The following is a 20,841-nucleotide window of genomic DNA, read 5'->3' on the forward strand; positions in this document are numbered from 1 at the left end:
ACCCTACTAGGAGTCACAACACACCCCACTAAGAGTCACACCAACACACCACACTAGGAGTCACATCAACACACCCCACTAAGAGTCACATCAACACACCCCACTAGGAGTCACACCAACACACCCCACTAGGAGTCACACCCCACTAGGAGTCACACCCCACTAGGAGTCACACCAACACATCCCACTAGGAGTCACACCCCACTAGGAGTCACACCCCACTAGGAGTCACACCCCACTAGGAGTCACACCCCACTAAGAGTCACACCAACACACCACACTAAGAGTCACACCAACACACCCTACTAGGAGTCACAACACACCCCACTAGGAGTCACATCAACACACCCCACTAGGAGTCACATCAACACACCCCACTAGGAGTCACATCAACACACCACACTAAGAGTCACACCCCACTAAGAGTCACACCAACACACCACACTAAGAGTCACACCAACACACCCTACTAGGAGTCACAACACACCACACTAGGAGTCACACCAACACACCCCACTAAGAGTCACACCCCACTAAGAGTCACACCAACACACCCCAATAGGAGTCACATCAACACACCCCACTAGGAGTCACATCAACACACCCCACTAGGAGTCACACCAACACACCCCACTAGGAGTCACACCAACACACCCCACTAGGAGTCACACCAACACACCCCACTAGGAGTCACACCAACACACCCCACTAGGAGTCACACCAACACACCCCACTAGGAGTCACACCAACACACCCCACTAGGAGTCACACAAACACACCCCACTAGGAGTCACACCAACACACCCCACTAGGAGTAACACCAACACACCCCACTAGGAGTCACACCCGACTAGGAGTCACACCAACACACCTCACTAGGAGTCACACCCCACTAGGAGTCACATCAACACCCCCCACTAGGAGTCACACCAACACACCACACTAGGAGTCACACGGTCACCTACCTTACCTGCTGCTCCCCCGTTGGCACAACCCTCCTGGCTAAATTCCCAATCTGTCCCTCATATCATCACAGCCACCTAATCATCCCCAGCTTCCAATTGGCTCATTCATCCCCCCTCCTCTCCCATGTAACTATTCCCCAGGCCGTTGCTGTAAATGAGAATGTGTTTCTCAGTCAACTTCCTGGTAAAATAAATAATATATATATAAAACATTGAACATATGTACCAATGACTCACTAATGTAGTGGCTCTGGATATAAGATTCTGCTAAATGACTCACTACTGTAGTGGCTCTGGATAAGAGAGTCTGCTAAATGACTCACTACTGTAGTGGCTCTGGATAAGAGAGTCTGCTAAATGACTCACTCCTGTAGTGGCTTTGGATCAGAGAGTCTGCTAAATGACTCACTACTGGAAGTGGCTCTGGATCAGAGAGTCTGCTAAATGACTCACTACTGTTGTGTCTCTGGATCAGAGAGTCTGTTAAACGACTCACTACTGTAGTGGCTCTGGATCAGAGAGTCTACTAAATGACTCACTAATGTAGTGGCTCTGGATAAGAGAGTCTGCTAAATGACTCACTACTGTAAGTGGCTCTGGATAAGAGAGTCTACTAAATGACTCACTAATGTAGTGGCTCTGGATAAGAGAGTCTACTAAATGACTCACTAATGTAGTGGCTCTGGATAAGAGAGTCTGCTAAATGACTCACTACTGTAAGTGGCTCTGGATAAGAGAGTCTGCTAAATGACTCACTACTGTAAGTCTCTCTGGATAAGTCTGCTAAATGACTCACTACTGCAAGTCTCTCTGGATCAGAGAGTCTGTTAAATGACTCACTACTGTAAGTGGCTCTGGATAAGAGAGTCTGTTAAATGACTCACTACTGTAAGTGGCTCTGGATAAGAGAGTCTGCTAAATGACTCACTACTGTAAGTCTCTCTGGATCAGAGAGTCTGCTAAATGACTCACTACTGTAAGTGGCTCTGGATAAGAGAGTCTGCTAAATGACTCACTACTGTAAGTGGCTCTGGATAAGAGAGTCTGCTAAATGACTCACTACTGTAAGTCTCTCTGGATCAGAGAGTCTGCTAAATGACTCACTACTGTAAGTCTCTCTGGATCAGAGAGTCTGCTAAATGACTCAATACTGTAAGTCTCTCTGGATAAGAGAGTCTGTTAAATGACTCACTACTGTAGTGGCTCTGGATAAGAGAGTCTGCTAAATGACTCACTACTGTAAGTGGCTCTGGATCAGAGAGTCTGCTAAATGACTCACTACTGTAAGTGGCTCTGGATAAGAGAGTCTGCTAAATGACTCACTACTGTAAGTGGCTCTGGATAAGAGAGTCTGTTAAATGACTCAATACTGTAAGTCTCTCTGGATCAGAGAGTCTGCTAAATGACTCACTACTGTAAGTGGCTCTGGATAAGAGAGTCTGCTAAATGACTCTCTACTGTAGTGGCTCTGGATAAGAGAGTCTGCTAAATGACTCACTACTGTAAGTCTCTCTGGATAAGTCTGCTAAATGACTCACTACTGTAGTGGCTCTGGATCAGAGAGTCTGTTAAACGACTCACTACTGTAAGTGGCTCTGGATCAGAGAGTCTGTTAAATGACTCACTACTGTAAGTGGCTCTGGATCAGAGAGTCTGTTAAATGACTCACTACTGTAAGTGGCTCTGGATCAGAGAGTCTGTTAAATGACTCACTACTGTAAGTGGCTCTGGATCAGAGAGTCTGCTAGATGACTAACATGTAAAGGTAAACATCTGACATGTTGCTTATTGGTTGTGTCTTGTGTCTGTCTGTTTTCAGCTGGACCTGAGAAGACTGAGCAGGCCGAACCCTCGACCTCCCATACCACACCTAAAGAAGAGGAGAAACCAGGCCCGTCAGAGACTCAGACGGTAGAGAGAGGAGAGAGAGGAGAGAGAGGAGAGAGAGGGGAGAGAGGGGAGAGAGGGGAGAGAGGGGAGATAGGAGAAACCAAACCCGTAAGAGCCTCAGACAGTAGAGAGAGGAGAGAGAGGAGAGAGAGGTGAGATAGGAGAAACCAAACCCGTAAGAGCCTCAGACAGTAGAGAGAGGAGAGAGAGGAGAGAGAGGTGAGATAGGAGAAACCAGGCCCGTCAGAGCCTCAGACAGTAGAGAGAGGAGAGAGAGAGGAGAGAGGAGAGAGAGAGGAAAGAGGGGAGAGAGGAGAAACCAGACCCGTCAGAGAATCAGACGGTAGAGAGAGGAGAGAGAGGAGAGAGAGGAGAGAGAGGAAAGAGGGGAGAGAGGAGAAACCAGACCCGTCAGAGAATCAGACGGTAGAGAGAGGAGAGAGAGGACAGAGGAGAAACCAGACCCGTAAGAGCCTCAGACGGTAGAGAGAGGAGAGAGGAGACCGAGAGGAGAGGAGAGCGAGGAGAGAGAGAGAGAGGAGAGAGAGTGGAGGGTGGAGAGAGATAGGAGAGAGTTAACTCATAACACTACTCTACCCACCACGACCCTTCTCTCTCACCCTCTCTCCCTCTCTCTTCACTAGGACCAGGGCCCAGCGGGCGCAGGGGGATCCGACGGCTCAGACAGCGGTGAGGAGGACGAGAGCGAAGAAGAGAGCGAGGATGAGGAAGATGAGGATGATGAAGACGATGATGATGATGATGATGATGAGGAAAATAAAGAAGAGGAAGAGGGTGAAGAGAATGAGGAGCCTCTGTCGTTAGAATGGCCAGACACCAGACGTAAACAGGCCACATATCTGTTTCTCCTACCGATAGTGTTCCCTCTGTGGCTCACTGTGCCCGACGTACGCAACCCGGTACGTATCACCTACATTTCTGTGTTACATTCACGCCATTTCTGTACTGTGTTTGTGTCCTGTAAAGTGGCCAAAATGTAGAACACAAAATATCTTCTAATGTATGCTGATATGAGCTTCCTGTGAGTTCTTCCTCAGGCTTCCAGAAAATACTTTGCCATGACGTTTATTGGTTCCATCACGTGGATCGCTGTGTTCTCCTATCTAATGGTCTGGTGGGCACATCAGGTATCCCTCTGGTTGGATTTTAGATCACATGACTTCCATCTTGTTTACAAACTATTAGTTCAGCGCTTCTTTGACTCAGGCCAGGATTTAATCAGATCACCGATAACCCGAGGTAACAGACAGACCCGAGGTAACAGACAGACCCGAGGTAACAGACAGACCCGAGGTAACAGACACACCCGGGGTAACAGACACACCCGGGGTAACAGACACACCCGGGGTAACAGACACACCCGGGGTAACAGATACACCCATGGCAATGGCAATGTCCAAGATGGGTCTAACGATGGGTCTAACGATGGGTCTAACGATGGGTCTAACGATGGGTCTAACGATGGGTCTAACGAAGGGTCTAATGATGGGTCTAACGATGGGTCTAACGATTGGTATAACGATGGGTCTAACGATGGGTCTAACGATGGGTCTAACGATGGGTCTAATGATGGGTCTAACGATGGGTCTAACGATGGGTCTAACGATGGGTCTAACGATGGGTCTAACGATGGGTCTAACGATGGGTCTAACGATGGGTCTAACGATGGGTCTAACGATGGGTCTAACGATGGGTCTAACGATGGGTCTAACGATGGGTCTAACGATTGGTATAACGATGGGTCTAACGATGGGTCTAACGACGGGCATAACGACAGGGCTAACGACAGGTATAACGATAGGGCTAATGGAAGGGCTAACGGTAGGTATAACGATAGGGCTAATGACAGGACTAACGATAGGGCATAATGATAGGATAGGTCTAACGACAGGACTAACGACAGGACTAACGACAGGGCATAACGATAGGGCATAACAATAGGCTAACGATAGGCATAATGATAGCGCTAACGATAGGTATAACGATAGGGCTAACGATAGATATAACGATAGGGCTAACGACAGGGCTAACGATAGGTATAACGACAGGGCTAACGATAGGGCCAACGATAAGGCTAACGATAGGGCTAACGATAGGGCTAACGATAAGGCTAACGATAAGGCTAAAGATAGGGCTAACGATAGGGCTAACGATAAGGCTAACGATAAGGCTAACGATAGGGCTAACGTCGGGAGCCTCTTGGGGTTTATGGGTAACGATGGGTCTAACGATTGGTATAACGATTGGTATAACGATGGGTCTAACGATGGGTCTAACGATGGGTCTAACGATGGGTCTAACGATGGGTCTAACGATGGGTCTAACGATGGGTCTAACGATGGGTCTAACGATTGGTATAACGATTGGTATAACGATTGGTATAACGATGGGTCTAACGATGGGTCTAACGATGGGTCTAACGATGGGTCTAACGACAGGGCCAACGACAGGTATAACGATAGGGCTAACGACGGGACTAACGATAGGGCTAAACGAAGGGTCTAACGATTGGTATAACGATGGGTCTAACGATGGGTCTAACGATGGGTATAACGATTGGTATAACGATGGGTCTAACGATGGGTCTAACGATGGGTCTAACGATTGGTATAACGATGGGTCTAACGATGGGTCTAACGATGGGTCTAACGATGGGTCTAACGATGGGTCTAACGATGGGTCTAACGATGGGTCTAACGATGGGTCTAACGATTGGTATACCGATGGGTCTAACGACAGGGCCAACGACAGGTATAACGATATGGCTAACGACAGGTATAACGATAGGGCTAATGATAGGGCTAACGGTAGGTATAACGATAGGGCTAATGACAGGACTAACGATAGGGCATAACGATAGGTATAACGATAGGGCTAACGATAGATATAACGTTAGGGCTAACGACAGGGCTAACGATAAGTATAACGACAGGGCTAATGACAGGGCTAACGATAGGGCTAACGATAGGGCTAGCGATAAGGCTAACGATAGGGCTAAAGATAGATATAACGATAGGGCTAACGATAGATATAACGATAGGGCTAACGATAAGGCTAAAGATAGGGCTAAAGATAGGTATAACGATAGGGCTAACGATAGGTATAACGATAGGGCTAAAGATAGGGCTAAAGATAGGGCTAACGTCGGGAGCCTCTTGGGGTTTTGACATCTCCAACGCAGTAACACTTCCGACACCACCTACTATAAAGAAAAGCAATGATGAGCTCCGGTTATCTTGGGTTAACGCTGGTCTGGTTGAATCCTGGCCTCCGTCTCCACTCGGGATGAACAACGGATGTGCTACGTATTTGTCTATGAATTACATTTTGATTGATGTATTGACTGGGTGAGACTGATTGGTTGATTGACTGCTGGCTCCCTAGGTGGGGGAGACCATAGGCATCTCAGAGGAGATCATGGGGCTGACCATCCTGGCAGCAGGCACCTCCATCCCTGACCTCATCACTAGTGTCATCGTGGCCCGTAAAGGACTGGGAGACATGGCTGTGTCCAGCTCAGTGGGATCCAACATCTTCGATATCACTATGGGGTTAGTATAGACCACTATAACTAGAGATATCACTATGGGGTTAGTATAGACCACTGTCACTACAGAGATATCACTATGGGGTTAGTATAGACCACTGTAACTACAGAGATATCACTATGGGGTTAGTATAGACTACTGTTACTACAGAGATATCACTATGGGGTTAGTATAGACCACTGTAACTACAGAGATATCACTATGGGGTTAGTATAGACCACTGTAACTACAGAGATATCACTATGGGGTTAGTATAGACCACTGTAACTACAGAGATATCACTATGGGGTTAGTATAGACCACTGTAACTACAGAGATATCACTATGGGGTTAGTATAGACCACTATCACTACAGAGATATCACTATGGGGTTAGTATAGACCACTATCACTACAGAGATATCACTATGGGGTTAGTATAGACCACTGTCACTACAGAGATATCACTATGGGGTTAGTATAGACCACTGTAACTACAGAGATATCACTATGGGGTTAGTATAGACCACTATCACTACAGAGATATCACTATGGGGTTAGTATAGACCACTATCACTACAGAGATATCACTATGGGGTTAGTATAGACCACTGTCACTACAGAGATATCACTATGGGGTTAGTATAGACCACTATCACTACAGAGATATCACTATGGGGTTAGTATAGACCACTGTAACTACAGAGATATCACTATGGGGTTAGTATAGACCACTATCACTACAGAGATATCACTATGGGGTTAGTATAGACCACTATCACTACAGAGATATCACTATGGGGTTAGTATAGACCACTATCACTACAGAGATATCACTATGGGGTTAGTATAGACCACTGTCACTACAGAGATATCACTATGGGGTTAGTATAGACCACTATCACTACAGAGATATCACTATGGGGTTAGTATAGACCACTGTCACTACAGAGATATCACTATGGGGTTAGTATAGACCACTATCACTACAGAGATATCACTATGGGGTTAGTATAGACCACTATAACTAGAGATATCACTATGGGGTTAGTATAGACCACTATCACTACAGAGATATCACTATGGGGTTAGTATAGACCACTATCACTACCGAGATATCACTATGGGGTTAGTATAGACTACTATCACTACAGAGATATCACTATGGGGTTAGTATAGACCACTATCACTACCGAGATATCACTATGAACTGTGTACCTGTAAAGGCAGTCAATGTTGTTCTCCCCCTTAGACGAGAAGGAGCATGGATAGGACCAAGATGCGGATTGAGGGAAATAAGCCATCTTTTAATGAAAAAACAGCAAACAAGACACTACAAACTACAAAACAACAAACGTGACTAACCTTCAACTGTCCTGTGAGGACACAGGAACAAACACCCACAAAACACCAGTGAAACCCTGGCTGCCTTTGTATGACTCTCAATTAGAGACAAACAATACACACCTGTCTCTAATTGAGAATCATACCAGGCCGAACACAAAACCCCACATAGAAATACAAACATAGACAAACCCACCCAACTCCCGCCCTGACCAACTAAAATGAATACAAAACAAAGGAAAACAGGTCAGGAACGTGACAGTACCGTTGTCTGTAGTAAACGATCAAGGCACTTTTTGTTACTACTCTCAAAGGTGATTGTTTATCTCCCTCTGTCTCCACCCCTCCTCTCTCTCCATCTCTCTACATCCCTCTGCCTCCACCCCTCCTCTCTCTCTGTCTCTCACTCTCTCCATCCCTCCTCTCTCTCCGTCTCTCTACATCCCCCTGTCTCCACCCCTCCTCTCTCTCCGTCTCTCTACATCCCCCTGTCTCCACCCCTCCTCTCTATCTGTCTCTCACTCTCTCCATCCCTCCTCTCTCTCTGTCTACATCCCTCCTCTCTCTCTGTCTCTCCCTCTCTACATCCCTCTATCCTCCACCCCTCCCCTCCACTCTCTGTCAATTCAATTCAATTCAATTGACTTTATTGACATGGCAAGTTCATTATTACTTACATTGTCAAAGTATACATATCGAAAAATAAAAATCAAATATATATGTATATATATATACAAAATATATATATATTTATATATAAATAAATGGTGGGACCAACAGCAATAATAATAGTAGTAGTGGACATGGGATTACCATGAACAACAACAACAACATCTCTCCCTCTCTACATCACTCCAGCCTGCCTGTCCCATGGTTGATCTTCTCGGCGATGCAAGGCGGTGTACCGGTGGCGGTGAACTCCAACGGTCTGTTCTGTGCCATCGTGCTCCTCTTCGTCATGCTCCTCTTCGTCATCATCAGCATCGCGGCGTGTCGGTGGAAGATGAGCCGTGTTCTGGGCCTCACCATGTTCATGCTTTACTTCGTGTTCCTGGTGCTCAGTGTGATGCTGGAGGACCGTGTTATTATTTGCCCCGTCTCCATCTGAGGTCAGAGGTCAGACACCATTATGTTAGCTTCAGGAATGTTTATTTATTTATTTTTTACTAAGATGAAACTGAATATGTTGTACTGTACAGAGCATTATGGGTATTGTAGTACATTGTACTACAATGAGGGAGGGGAAAAAGGCGTGTCAGGAAGTCATTTAAATAATCACCGCGCAACTGTGTCGTCAGTCACTAACATTCATGGCTGTGACGGTATAGGGAGCGGATTCCCCAGTGTTACTGTTGACAGAGGGGATTCCCCAGTGTTACTGTTGACAGAGGGGATTCCCCAGTGTTACTGTTGACATAGGGGATTCCCCAGTGTTACTGTTGACAGAGGGGATTCCCTAGTGTTACTGTTGACAGAGGGGATTCCCCAGTGTTACTGTTGACAGAGGGGATTGTGTTGTCTATGTTGAATCAGTGGACACCTCCATGGTTGGACTATTTCTGGTCTCTTTCACCAGAACTGACGTGCAACAGTAGAGGTTGTCTGTCCACAACTACTGAAGAGAGACTCTTATCAGAACTGACGTGCAACAGTAGAGGTTGTCTGTCCACAACTCCTGAAGAGAGACTCAGTAATTGTAGAAGTTGTCCAGCCACACACACACACATCCATGTTAGTGTTCATCCATGTAAAAAAAATGTCAATACAGCCATTTCTTTTAGAGTTAAAAAAAAAAAACCGACAACAAAAAAACTGGTTTATCAGGTGCAGAGAGGTACAGCAGCTTTTGAGTTCTCATGTAAATGATTCTGTGTCTAGAAAACCCAGGAATGGTGTAGTTCAGGTACACGACCCAGATGTAACCTTTATTACATTAACCGTCAGCGTTGTAGTGTCATGTGTTATGTATGTATGCAATACACTTGTGTGGTTCAGATGGATGCAAAGAGAATGTATTGATGTATAGTAAACTATTCATATGTTGTACTTACAATCCATGCAGCAATTAAATCCTTTTTTAAAATAATATTCAATAAAAGGTGTTGATTGGTTAATTATGTTCTATGAAAACAAATGTTCTGGGGTCATTTAAAACTGAAGCCAGGATTCAATCAAAAGGTGTATTATGAAACAAATATATATACAACAAAGTGTGTTGTTGACGATGTGTCTTTCAAAGGTCATTTTCCCCCCCCGGCGTTCGCTGTCAAGGCTGTGTATGTCGGTGTAAACATCCTTCTCAGACGTGATTTAATCCCCCGTGTAGAAACACACACGATTGGCCACGGGTAGAAGTGATTTTATTTCCAGTCAGAGACAACTCTGATGATCCAGTCAAACAGTACATGATTCATCTCATCATCAGATCCACAGACCCGTCGTACAGAGCTGTAAAACAACACTAGGGACATTTTATAAAATGTCTTCTCTACAAAGAGCAGATCAAATATTATACATTGACCTAAATAGAAAATAAATATTTTGTTTGGACATTAACCTTCTACAATGACTAGTAACCTTCTAGAGCATTCTATTCAGTCTGTAGATTCTGTGATTGGAATGTAAAGGTCATTTCCCCATGGAGCGGCCATACGCACCGTTTACCGTCAATGCAGTCTCTGCTAAAGCAGGAACACAGCCTTTACATTTCAATCACCCTGCAAAACTGAACTTCCGCCACACGGATTGAATAGAACCCTTCATCTGCAGAGATCGACAACAAAAACGATTTAAAACTGTTCACACTGCTGATATTCATGAGTGATATTTTTTTGACAGTCCAGGTCTCTCTTAATAAAACGCTTAGTTGGTTGGTAACAATCTTTAGCGTTCAAAATAGCAACGTCCGTTTCATGTTTGCATAGTAGCGCTATTCTGCGATTGGTGCTCTCAGCTGTCAATCATTGACGTGGCCAGCTCTCATTGGACCCTTCTTGACAGAGGTCCTCTTCTAGCCAACGACATCAGTCTGTTGTTACATTGTAATTTGAGGTCACCGGTGTGCCTCATCGGTCACTCGTAAGATGACTGGTGACGTTTCCGTCTACATTGCAGTCGGCCAGGATAGGTGTTTAACGTATCTGTTAAAAGGGGGCACATTATGATGTCATACAGGTACTTCAAGGATTTCATTCTGAGTTGGAAGTATTTTCCCTGGCGAGAGAGAGATGTTGCTGCGTACTGTAAACCCGGGAGGATTTTCAAGTGTTTACCTGGTCAAGTGGACTCAACGGTTGTTCTCCACTCAGACAACTGAAAGCATTATAATCTATGTTCAGGTGTACACCCCCCCCCCCCCCCCCCCCCCCCCCACACACACACACATAAAATCACCAAACATGATTTAAAATGAAGACAATACATCGCCAAAGGCTGACCTTGGTATCATCAGTATAACAGGCCGGGTATAAACAGCCATGTCATCATAGCCACCGAGGTCCTGCTACTTCAACCACTTATTTTCACCCCCCCCCCCAAAAAAACGGTTTTGACTGCAGGTGATGTGCCAATGGAACATTCCTTTGTGCTGCTGAACAATGAACCCAAACGTAGGTTGTTACTCACATAGTACCTTGTATGGAAGAAGAACAGAACACGTGTATATAGATGAACATAGACATAGGATCATATCTAAAACGTTTGAGGACGTATCAAGTTATCGAAGGTTGGTATGTTGTGTCGGGCCTGACGTCCTTAACGTGGGTTAGAAACCAGAGCTGAACTGGCCCTCCGCTTTGGGAAATTACAACTTGTGACTGCTGCAGGGACTCAGTCAGGGTACGGGCTCAATTCCATTTCAAATTGGTCGATTTAGAAAGTTAACCAAATTCCAAAATTGTATGAATCATTCTTACTGAAGCCCGACTCTAGACTCACCTACACATCAATGGTACGAATCCTTCTTACTGCAGCCCAACTCTAGACTCAACTACACATCAATGGTATGAATCCTTCTTACTGAAGCCCAACTCTAGACTCACCTACACATCAATGGTATGAATCATTCTGAAGCCCAACTCTAGACTCACCTACACATCAATGGTATGAATCATTCTTACTAAAGCCCAACTCTGGACTTATAGCTCCTAACAGAACTAAAATATAAAACGCAACATGCAACACTTTCAAAGGTTTTACTGAGTTACAGTTCATAGAAGGGAATCAGTCAATTAAAATAAAGATCATTAGGCCTCTAATCTATGTATTTCACATGACTGGGCAGCGGCGCAGCCATGGGTGGGCCTGGGAGGGCATAGGCCCACCCACTTGGAAGCCAAGTCCACCCACTGGGGAGCCAGGTTCAGCCAATCAGAATTCCCCCACAAAAGGGTTTTATTACAGAAAGAAATACTCTTCAGCACGCCCCTCCTCCTCCTCAGACGATCCCGCAGGTAAAGAAGCCGGATGTGGAGGTCCTGGGCTGGCGTGGTTACATGTGGTCTGCGGTTGTGAGGCCGGTTGGACGTACTGCCAAAGTCTCTGAAATTACATTGGAGGCGGCTTACGGTAGAGAAATGAACATTCAATTCTCTGGAAACAGCTCGGTTGGACATTCCTGCATTCAGCATGCCAATTGCACGCTCCCTCAAAACTTGAGACATCTGTGGCATTCTGCAGTGTGATAAAACTGCACATTTTAGAGTGGCCTTTAATTGTCCCCAGCACAAGGTGCACCTGTGTAATGATCATGCTGTTTAATCAGCTTCTTGATTTGGGTTATCTTGGCAAAGGATAAACAAATTTGGATGTAAACAAATTTGTGCGCAACATTTAAGCTTTTTGTGCGTATGGAACATTTCAGGGATCTTTTATTTCAGCTCATGAAACATGGGACCAACACTTTACATGTTGCGTTTATATTTTTGTTCAGTATATACACTGTACCATAGTACCGTTTTGGATGATTATTTTTTGGTTCTAAAACACATAAATTAAAATCTAAAAAAGTTTTTTGAAGGGGAACAGACAGTCACCTCAAAACTATTGAACAACCCACCCTTTCCTTGTAAATTCCCTGTCATAAACCCACTATTCACAGTTTATAACACCTGATGAGAGGCCCACACGTACAGGAAGTACAGAGAATATGAAAGGACATGAAACACGGAACCTACTGTCGTGTAGCAATATTCCCTCCATTTATCAAAAGGGTAACTACATGTTCTTAACAGTACACAGAGGTCCCAAAGGTACTCCAACTTGAAGGTACTTTAAAATGTACTTCACTTTAACCTGAAGGTACTTTAAAAGGTACTTCACTTTAACGTGAAGGTACTTTAAAAGGTACTTCACTTTAACGTGAAGGTACTTTAAAAGGTACTTCACTTTAACTTGAAGGTACTTCAACTTTAACTTGAAGGTACTTTAAAAGGTACTTCACTTTAACGTGAAGGTACTTTAAAAGGTACTTCACTTTAACGTGAAGGTACTTTAAAAGGTACTTCACTTTAACTTGAAGGTACTTTAAAAGGTACTTCACTTTAACTTGAAGGTACTTTAAAAGGTACTTCACTTTAACTTGAAGGTACTTCAACTTTAACTTGAAGGTACTTTAAAAGGTACTTCACTTTAACTTGAAGGTACTTTAAAAGGTACCTCACTTTAACTTGAAGGTACTTTAAAAGGTACTTCACTTTAACTTGAAGGTACTTTATAAGGTACTCCAACTTTAACTCGAAGGTACTTTAAAAGGTACTTCCACTTTAATGATATTAATACTGATATCTGAGGAGCCGATTCATACAGCATGTTGTGCCAAAGATGTTAAAGTCAGTTTTACAACCGCACACTACTTTAAAAACAGAGGTCAATCAGTTTTGTAAACGTCAAAGTATTCGACTCAGTATGGGTATTTCTGTAATAGATATTTATAAACGAATCAATCCATACTGGGATACGTCTTGTCAACAACAACATCTGTTGTAAAGTGCAGCGAAAATATTTAACGCAACATTTTGGCAGTTTTAAAGCGACTTTAGTTGTTTTGAGTGAATCTTTGAACGCCCTCACTGATACAATACTTCAAACCAGCTTAGTTCAGTTTACGATGGACATCAGTGTGGTACAGTAACAGGGACAGTTACACTCCTCACTGTAAATACTACTAGAACTTTCTAACAGACATCAACCACAGGAGGAGAGGAATGGATGTTTCACCCTGACAGGAAGCCAGTACATCCATCAACCACAGGAGGAGAGGAATGGATGTTTCACCCTGACAGGAAGCCAGTACATCCATCAACCACAGGAGGAGAGGAATGGATGTTTCACCCTGACAGGAAGCCAATACATCCATCAACCACAGGAGGAGAGGAATGGATGTTTCACCCTGACAGGAAGCCAGTACATCCATCAACCACAGGAGGAGAGGAATGGATGTTTCACCCTGACAGGAAGCCAATACATCCATCAACTACAGGAGGAGAGGAATGGATGTTTCACCCTGACAGGAAGCCAATACATCCATCAACCACAGGAGGAGAGGAAATGGATGTTTCACCCTGACAGGAAGCCAGTACATCCATCTAAACAAATAAAACAGACTAAAATAAATAAAAGTCGTACTTTGTATAAATAGAATTCAAGTTAAGTAAAATATTGCTGATATTAGTCTCTATAATTTGACTATATAATACAAATGTTGTTTTATAAAAGGTCCCTACTACTACTGTCGTATATAAAGTACATTTTGTATTTTATGTAACAATTTGTACAAGATTTCTTAAAAACATAAGTCCCCCTGAAATAGAACTCGTCAAAATGTGTGATCTCCATCCATCCAGAGGGGTACGTCCAGAACCTATAACAACCAGGTGATGAGATGGGATTTTATAAACATCCCCTTTTGTGAGACTAGTCAAGACTACATAATAACACCCTGGTCGGCCAGCTCCGTTAGTCTCTGGTCAGCTCCGTTAGTCTCTGGTCAGCTCCGTTAGTCTCTGGTCAGCCCCGTTAGTCTCTGGTCAGCCCCGTTAGTCTCTGGTCAGCCCCGTTAGTCTCTGGTCAGCCCCGTTAGTCTCTGGTCAGCCCCGTTAGTCTCTGGTCAGCTCCGTTAGTCTCTGGTCAGCTCCGTTAGTCTCTGGTCAGCTCCGTTAGTCTCTGGTCAGCTCCGTTAGTCTCTGGTCAGCTCCGTCAGTCTCTGGTCAGCCCCGTTAGTCTCTGGTCAGCCCCGTTAGTCTCTGGTCAGCTCCGTTAGTCTCTGGTCAGCTCCGTTAGTCTCTGGTCAGCTCCGTTAGTCTCTGGTCAGCCCCGTTAGTCTCTGGTCAGCTCCGTTAGTCTCTGGTCAGCCCCGTTAGTCTCTGGTCAGCTCCGTTAGTCTCTGGTCAGCTCCGTTAGTCTCTGGTCAGCTCCGTTAGTCTCTGGTCAGCCCCGTTAGTCTCTGGTCAGCTCCGTTAGTCTCTGGTCAGCCCCGTTAGTCTCTGGTCAGCTCCGTTAGTCTCTGGTCAGCTCCGTTAGTCTCTGGTCAGCCCCGTTAGTCTCTGGTCAGCTCCGTTAGTCTCTGGTCAGCTCCGTTAGTCTCTGGTCAGCTCCGTTAGTCTCTGGTCAGCCCCGTCACGTCTCTCACAGGTGACGGACACGACCCAAAACATCACCGTGTCATCACACATTCTGTAAGTCTTTCTAAAGGGATTCCTGAGCTCGTCTTTAAAGCAATCCTCAGTCCTCTTTGGGAAAGCCACCGTTGTAATACATGGATTTTATACAGCGCTTTTCATGGACACAAAGATCTCTTGAACCCTAACCCACGTGTGCTACCCGCGGCTGTGCTATGCTGAGTGACGGAGGTGACTGGCCCGGGTGGAGGCTGAAGTGTCTGTCGGAGGTGACACGTTAGGGGTAAAGGGGTCAGAGTTCAGAGGTAGGGCTCTCCGAAGGTCTTGCGACACTCCATGACCCCAGCGCTGGGCGGACGGTCGCAGTTGTGCGTCAGCTTCACCAGGTTGGGGCTGAGGTGGTCGTACGCCATCTTGTATTCACGGTCAAAAGCGTCTGGAGGGAGGAGAAAGAGTGAGAGGAGATTAACACATCGATGTTTAACACTGATTTAAATGTAATTTAAACTGAAGACCTTCTCGTGAAAACGCTGCAGTACACCAAAGGAGCATTCAACAGTGTATGGGGTGACCTCTAGATGACAGAGTAGTTGGCTGTGAGTACACTACAGGAGCATTCAACAGTGTATGTGGTGACCTCTAGATGACACCTGAAGAGCAGTTGGCTGTGAGTACACTACAGGAGCATTCAACAGTGTATGAGGTGACCTCTAGATGACAGAGTAGTTGGCTGTGAGTACACTACAGGAGTATTCAACAGTGTATGAGGTGACCTCTAGATGACACCCGAAGAGCAGTTGGCTGTGAGTACACTACAGGAGTATTCAACAGTGTATGAGGTGACCTCTAGATGACAGAGCAGTTGGCTGTGAGTACACTACAGGAGTATTCAACAGTGTATGAGGTGACCTCTAGATGACAGAGCAGTTGGCTGTGAGTACACTACAGGAGCATTCAACAGTGTATGTGGTGACCTCTAGATGACAGAGCAGTTGGCTGTGAGTACACTACAGGAGCATTCAACAGTGTATGTGGTGACCTCTAGACGACAGAGCAGGTGGCTGTGAGTACACTACAGGAGCATTCAACAGTGTATGAGGTGACCTCTAGATGACAGAGCAGTTGGCTGTGAGTACACTACAGGAGCATTCAACAGTGTATGAGGTGACCTCTAGATGACAGAGCAGGTGGCTGGATGTATAGACAGGGAATAAGGGTTGAGACACTGCAGGACTTCTGAAACTACTAGGACAATGATATACAGACTTACCGATGTCAATGTTGTCCTTTCCCAGAGCCACCAGACACAGGAAGAGGATGTCTCTGTACAGACTCCTGCAGAGGGAAGGACACCGGGATGTGAGATGGTACAGAGGACATTTAGCAGACTAGTTACAGTAGATAGCATGCCGACCGGCTGTCTTGGACATCAAAGCGGCTCATGATACTTAATGTTGACCGTAACCTTTTTCCAACCTTGCTATACTTACACCAACTGACTCAAAACAAATCTAATTTTATTGGTCACATACACATGGTCAGCAGATGTTAATGCGAGTGTAGTGAAATGCTTGTGCTTCTAGTTCCGACAGTGCAGTAAAATCTAACAGTTCCCCAACAACTACCTAAAACACACAAATCTAAAAGGGGTGAATGAGAATATGTTCAGTTGAAGTCGGGAAGTTTACATACACCTCAGCCAAATACATTTAAACTCAGTTTTTCACAATTCCTGACATTTAATCCTAGTAAAAATTCCCTGTCTTAGGTCAGTTAGGATCACCACTTTATTTTAAGAATGTGAAATGTCAGAATAATAGTAGAGAATTATTTCTTTCAGCTTTTATTTCTTTCATCACATTCCCAGTGGGTCAGAAGTTTACATACACTCAATTAGTATTTGGTAGCATTGCCTTTAAATTGTTTAACTTGGGTCAAACGTTTCAGCCTTCCACAAGCTTCCCACAATAAGTTGGGTGAATTTTGGCCCGTTTCTCCTGACAGAGCTGGTGTAACTGAGTCAGGTTTATAGGCCTCCTTGATCGCTCTTTCAGTTCCGCCCACTAATTTTCTATAGGATTGAGGTCAGGGCTTTGTGATGGCCACTCCAATACCTGGACTTTGTTGTCCTTAAGCCATTTTGTCCCAACTTTGGAAGTATACTTAGGGTCATTGTCCATTTGGAAGACCCATTTGCGACCAAGTTTTAACTTCCTGACTGATGTCTTGAGATGTTGCTTCAATATATCCACATAATTCTCCTGCCTCATGATGCCATCTATTTGTGAAGTGCACCAGTCCCTCCTGCAGCAAAGCACCCCCACAACATGATGCTGCCACCCCCGTGCTTCACGGTTGGGATGGTGTTCTTCGGCTTGCAAGCCTCCCCCTTTTTCCTCCAAACATAACGATGGTCATAATGGCCAAACAGTTCTATTTTTGTTGCATCAGACCAGAGGACGTTTCTCCAAAAAGTACGATCTTTGTCCCCATGTGCAGTTTCAAACCGTAGTCTGGCTTTTTTATGGCGGTTTTGGAGCAGTGGCTTCTTCTTGCTGAGCGGCCTTTCAGGTTATGTCGATATAGGACTCGTTTTACTGTGATATAGATACTTTTGTACCCGTTTCCTCCAGCATCTTCACAAGGTCCTTTGCTGTTGTTCTGGGATTGATCTGCACTTTTCGCACCAAAGTACGTTCATCTCTAGGAGACAGAACGCTTCTCCTTCCTGAGCGGTATGACGGCTGCGTGGTCCCATGGTGTTTATACTTGCGTACTATTGTTTGTACAGATGAACGTGGTACCTTCAGGCGTTTCGAAATTGCTCCCAAGGATGAACCAGACTTGTGGAGGTCCGCAATTTTTTTTCTGAGGTCTTGGCTGATTTCTTATGATTTTCCCATGATGTCAAGCAAAGAGGCACTGCTTTTGAAGGTAGGCCTTGAAATACATCCACAGGTACACCTCCAATTGACTCAAATTATAAGTGAAATAATCTGTCTGTAAACAATTGTTGGAAAAATTACTTGTGTCATGCACAAAGTAGATGTCCTAACCGACTTGTCAAAACTATAGTTTGTTAACAAGAAATTTGTGTAGTGGTTGAAAAACGAGTTTCAATGACTCCAACCTAAGTGTATGTAAACTTCTGACTTCAACTGTACATATAAATATATGGATGAGCGATGGCCGCGTGGCATTTAGTGACGCGCTCTGAATGTTGCAGATAGATAGAAATAGGACGAATAGAGCTGATGATTCTTTATCTTGGCAGACAATCAAATCAAATGTATTTATATAGCCCTTCGTACATCAGCTGATATCTCAAATTGCTGTACAGAAACCCAGCCTAAAACCCCAAACAGCAAGCAATGCAGGTGTAGAAGCACGGTGGCTAGGAAAAACTCCCTAGAAAGGACGGAATCATGTTTGTTCTACATGACACATTTCTATCTGAATGTTTCAGTAGCGTTACATCCTCCTGAACATGCCCCTGGACAATGGCGTTATCAATGTGTAACCCCTGACCTTTGCCTCTTGACCCCCAGGCTCTGCCCCAGCAGCTGTAGGAGCTGTCCCATTGGTCGAGAGACGTCGTTCCTCTGGATGCTCTTGACCACGCTGTGGAGTAGCTCCTCCCCAAACGGACGCTCCGCCTCGCTCACAGGACGACACAACGGGTAGCCCACACCTGGAGGCAGGGGTCAGAAAGACGGATATGTAGGCTACACAAATACACACTTCATATATAACAAACGTGTCCACGTGCACACACACACGTAGGTACATTTACATTACATTTAAGTCATTTAGCAGACGCTCTTATCCAGAGCGACTTACAAATTGGAAAGTTCATACATATTCATCCTGGTCCCCCCGTGGGAATTGAACCCTGGTCCCCCCGTGGGAATTGAACCCACAACCCTGGCGTTGCAAGCGCCATGCTCTACCAACTGAGCCACACGGGACCAGGGTTCAATTCCCACGGGGGGACCAGGATGAATATGTATGAACTTTCCAATTTGTAAGTCGCTCTGGATAAGAGCGTCTGCTAAATGACTTAAATGTAAATGTAAATGTACCTACGTGTGTGTGTGCACGTGGACACGTTTGTTATATATGAAGTGTGTATTTGTGTAGCAAGACCAATCACACACACAGTAAACCACAGATGCTAACCCATTCTCAAATACAGGAGTGTATAATACAAGAGTCTATTTGAGATCCAACTAGACGAAGACACACATTCAAATGTTGGAAGAACTGAAGAAAATTAATCACTGGAAACAACATTATTTAGACAATTCAATCAAAGAATTATCAAGACTGTCAGGCAAGTGGAAAACAGCAATACAGCGATGCATTTCAACCACATAAAGATACTGAGGACAGAGAAAATGAAACAGGTTTTCCAAAAATGACTACAAGGAGAACAAACAGGGTGCAGCAAAGCAAAGCAGAGAAGAGCAGACAGGACACACAGAGACTAAGGAGAGGACTCAGCAGACAGGACACACAGAGACAAAGGAGAGGACTCAGCTGTCGGACACACAGAGACCAAAGGAGAGGACTCAGCTGTCGAGTCCTAAAGAGAACACTCACTGTCTAACAACAGAGCACAGTTAAGCCCTGAAAGACAGAGAGCAGAGAGCACAACAGACCCCTGTTAGCTACATTACAGTACACAGAGATACAAAATGGCTGCCACATAGCTGCCCGTGGTTCAGAGCTCTTCCATCTGCCAAAGTCAGGCTACAAAAAGGCTACGAGACCTCCACAATTCATACAGATATGCTCTTCTTAAAACCACCGTAAAATATAGACTTCTGGCTTTATCTGTTCCTTGATAAAACAAGGTGCTGAGACGGCTTCAGTCCCTGCTGTAGAGTACGACTTAATGCATTTCACTGAGACGGCTTCAGTCCCTGCTGTAGAGTACGACTTAATGCATTTCACTGAGCCGGTTTCAGGACCCGCTGTAGACTGTGAATTAATGCATTTCACTGAGACGGTTTCAGGACCTGCTGTAGACTGTGAATTAATGCATTTCACTGAGACGGTTTCAGGACCTGCTGTAGACTGTGACTTAATGCATTTCACTGAGACGGTTTCAGGACCTGCTGTAGACTGTGACTTAATGCATTTCACTGAGACGGTTTTAGGACCTGCTGTAGACTGTGACTTAATGCATTTCACTGAGACGGTTTCAGGACCTGCTGTAGACTGTGATTTAATGCATTTCACTGAGACGGTTTCAGGACCCGCTGTAGACTGTGACTTAATGCATTTCACTGAGACGGTTTCAGGACCTGCTGTAGACTGTGACCTAATGCATTTCACTGAGCCGGTTTCAGGACCCGCTGTAGACTGTGACTTAATGCATTTCACTGAGACGGTTTCAGGACCTGCTGTAGACTGTGACTTAATGCATTTCACTGAGACGGTTTCAGGACCTGCTGTAGACTGTGACTTAATGCAT

General features: G+C 44.9%; 2 protein-coding genes across 12 annotated transcripts in view; one reads left to right on the top strand and one right to left on the bottom strand.

Moving 5' to 3' along the window:
• Positions 1–9,844, top strand: part of LOC129834834 (sodium/potassium/calcium exchanger 1-like) — a 37,087-nt gene extending 27,243 nt beyond the window's left edge. For 3 of the 4 annotated variants that reach the window (XM_055900145.1, XM_055900144.1, XM_055900143.1), the window contains 5 exons: positions 2,785–2,876; positions 3,500–3,775; positions 3,914–4,003; positions 6,261–6,427; positions 8,605–9,844. In XM_055900145.1, coding sequence (XP_055756120.1) covers positions 2,785–2,876; positions 3,500–3,775; positions 3,914–4,003; positions 6,261–6,427; positions 8,605–8,854 — 875 coding nt within the window. In that variant the 3' untranslated portion in view covers positions 8,855–9,844. The remainder of the gene's footprint in view (positions 1–2,784; positions 2,877–3,499; positions 3,776–3,913; positions 4,004–6,260; positions 6,428–8,604) is intronic. The other variant, XR_008756313.1, reaches the window with a different exon arrangement.
• A 245-nt stretch (positions 9,845–10,089) lies between these two features.
• LOC129834832 (C-myc promoter-binding protein-like) overlaps positions 10,090–20,841 on the bottom strand; it is a 157,071-nt gene continuing 146,319 nt past the window's right edge. For 6 of the 8 annotated variants that reach the window (XM_055900142.1, XM_055900140.1, XM_055900137.1 and 3 more), the window contains 4 exons: positions 19,965–19,991; positions 18,891–19,053; positions 16,633–16,697; positions 10,090–15,798 (listed from right to left, as the gene is read on the bottom strand). In XM_055900142.1, the coding sequence (XP_055756117.1) occupies positions 15,662–15,798; positions 16,633–16,697; positions 18,891–19,053; positions 19,965–19,991 (392 nt within the window). In that variant the 3' untranslated portion in view covers positions 10,090–15,661. The remainder of the gene's footprint in view (positions 15,799–16,632; positions 16,698–18,890; positions 19,054–19,964; positions 19,992–20,841) is intronic. The other 2 variants (XR_008756311.1, XM_055900138.1) reach the window with 2 other exon arrangements.

Source organism: Salvelinus fontinalis, chromosome 35 (genome assembly GCF_029448725.1).
Source record: "Salvelinus fontinalis isolate EN_2023a chromosome 35, ASM2944872v1, whole genome shotgun sequence".
Classification (NCBI taxonomy): Eukaryota; Metazoa; Chordata; class Actinopteri; order Salmoniformes; family Salmonidae; genus Salvelinus; species Salvelinus fontinalis.